The 1,531-nt window shown below is 43.7% G+C and overlaps 1 protein-coding gene across 1 annotated transcript; it reads left to right on the top strand.

The window, feature by feature from the left end:
- Nucleotides 1-279: 279 nt before the first annotated feature.
- LOC103567463 (olfactory receptor 2D3-like) lies at nt 280-1,221 on the top strand. Its single transcript, XM_008544143.2, has one exon. It carries the CDS (start codon nt 280-282, stop codon nt 1,207-1,209), a length of 930 nt encoding a protein of 309 aa, XP_008542365.1. The 3' UTR covers nt 1,210-1,221.
- Nucleotides 1,222-1,531: the final 310 nt, after the last annotated feature.

Raw genomic sequence — 1,531 nt, 5'->3', positions numbered from 1 at the left:
CTATGCACAGTCCAGTCAAGGTTTGGTCATACAGCAGATTCAGGACAGCACCGCCCCTTTGGTGCTACCAAAAGATTCAAGGAGAGGGAAAATCAGAACTCGCTTTCAATTTTCAGAACTACTGAGCAAAGAGAGAGCTCTGTCTTCTGATAGGTGAAAGCTGTTAGGAGATAGAAATCAATAGCCCAGTTTTATTAATAACACCTAAGTTATTTTTTTATAACTGACCAATATGTGTTTCTTTTCTTGGTGCTGACATATAAACAGCAGTAAATATTCATGGGAGAAGAAAACCAAACCTCTGTGACTGAGTTTGTCTTCCTGGGCCTTTCGCAAGATCCCCAGATACAAGTCTTGCTCTTCTTCCTTTTTCTGATCCTCTACGTGCTGACTGTGTTGGGAAATCTGCTTATTATTGTGCTCACTCACATAGACTCCAGGCTCCACACACCCATGTACTTTTTTCTCAGAAACTTATCCTTTGCTGATCTCTGTTTTTCCACTACCACAGTCCCCCAGGTGCTGGTCCACTTTCTGGCAAAGAGGAAAACCATTTCCTTTGCTGGATGCTCAATACAGCTAGTTGTTTTACTTCTAGTTGGGGGTACAGAGGGTGCACTGCTGGCAGTGATGTCCTATGACAGGTATGTGGCTGTCTGCAAGCCCCTGCACTACTCCACTATCATGACACATTGGGTATGTGTCCAGCTGGCCATCGGGTCTTGGGCCATTGGAGCACTTGGGTCTCTGGTGGACACCATATTCACACTGCATCTGCCGTACCGAGGGAACAATGTTATTAACCATTTTTTTTGTGAACCTCCTGCCCTCCTGAAGCTGGCTTCAGCAGATACCTACAGCACAGAAATGGCCATCTTTGTAATGGGTGTGCTCATCCTGCTCACTCCTGTCTCCCTGATCCTTGTCTCCTACTGGAATATTATCTCCACTGTGATCCAGATGCAGTCTGGCGAGAGTAGACTCAAGGTCTTCTCCACCTGTGGCTCCCATCTCATTGTCGTTGTCCTCTTCTATGGGTCAGGAATATTTGCCTACATGAGGCCATACTCCAAGATAATGAATGAAAGGGATAAAATGATCTCTGTGTTCTACTCAGCAGTGACACCCATGCTGAACCCCATCATTTATAGTCTGAGGAACAAGGATGTCAAATGTGCTCTCAGGCGAGTGACTACAAAATCTTTTTGAAAGTGGGGATCTATGGTTATGAGGACAATTTCAGAGATGTGGAAAGAAGTGATTTTCTTGTAAACTTTTCCCATTTTCATCCCATTCCTCCACTTTTTTTTTCTTCTCCTATCTTTTCTCAGATAAATTCATCAAATTGCCTATTCAAAGCAAGATACCTTGTTAGACACAGGAAAGAAATATAGAAAGAAAAGGAAAGGGATAAAAAGAAAGGAAGGGAGGGAGGGAGAGAGGGAGGAAGGGAGGAATGAAGGGAAGAAGGAAAGGAATGAAAGGTAGGTAAGTAAACAGTCTCTACTCTCTAAGCCCATACAAGCTAATA

This window comes from Equus przewalskii, chromosome 6, assembly GCF_037783145.1.
Source record: "Equus przewalskii isolate Varuska chromosome 6, EquPr2, whole genome shotgun sequence".
NCBI classification, from domain to species: Eukaryota; Metazoa; Chordata; class Mammalia; order Perissodactyla; family Equidae; genus Equus; species Equus przewalskii.
Note: the sequence above shows the minus strand (reverse complement) of the source record. Positions and strands in the feature narration are given on the sequence as shown.

Excerpts from the sequence above, each read along its gene's own strand:
- LOC103567463 (XM_008544143.2), top strand. The coding sequence starts at position 280 with ATGGGAGAAGAAAACCAAACCTCTGTGACTGAGTTTGTCTTCCTGGGC.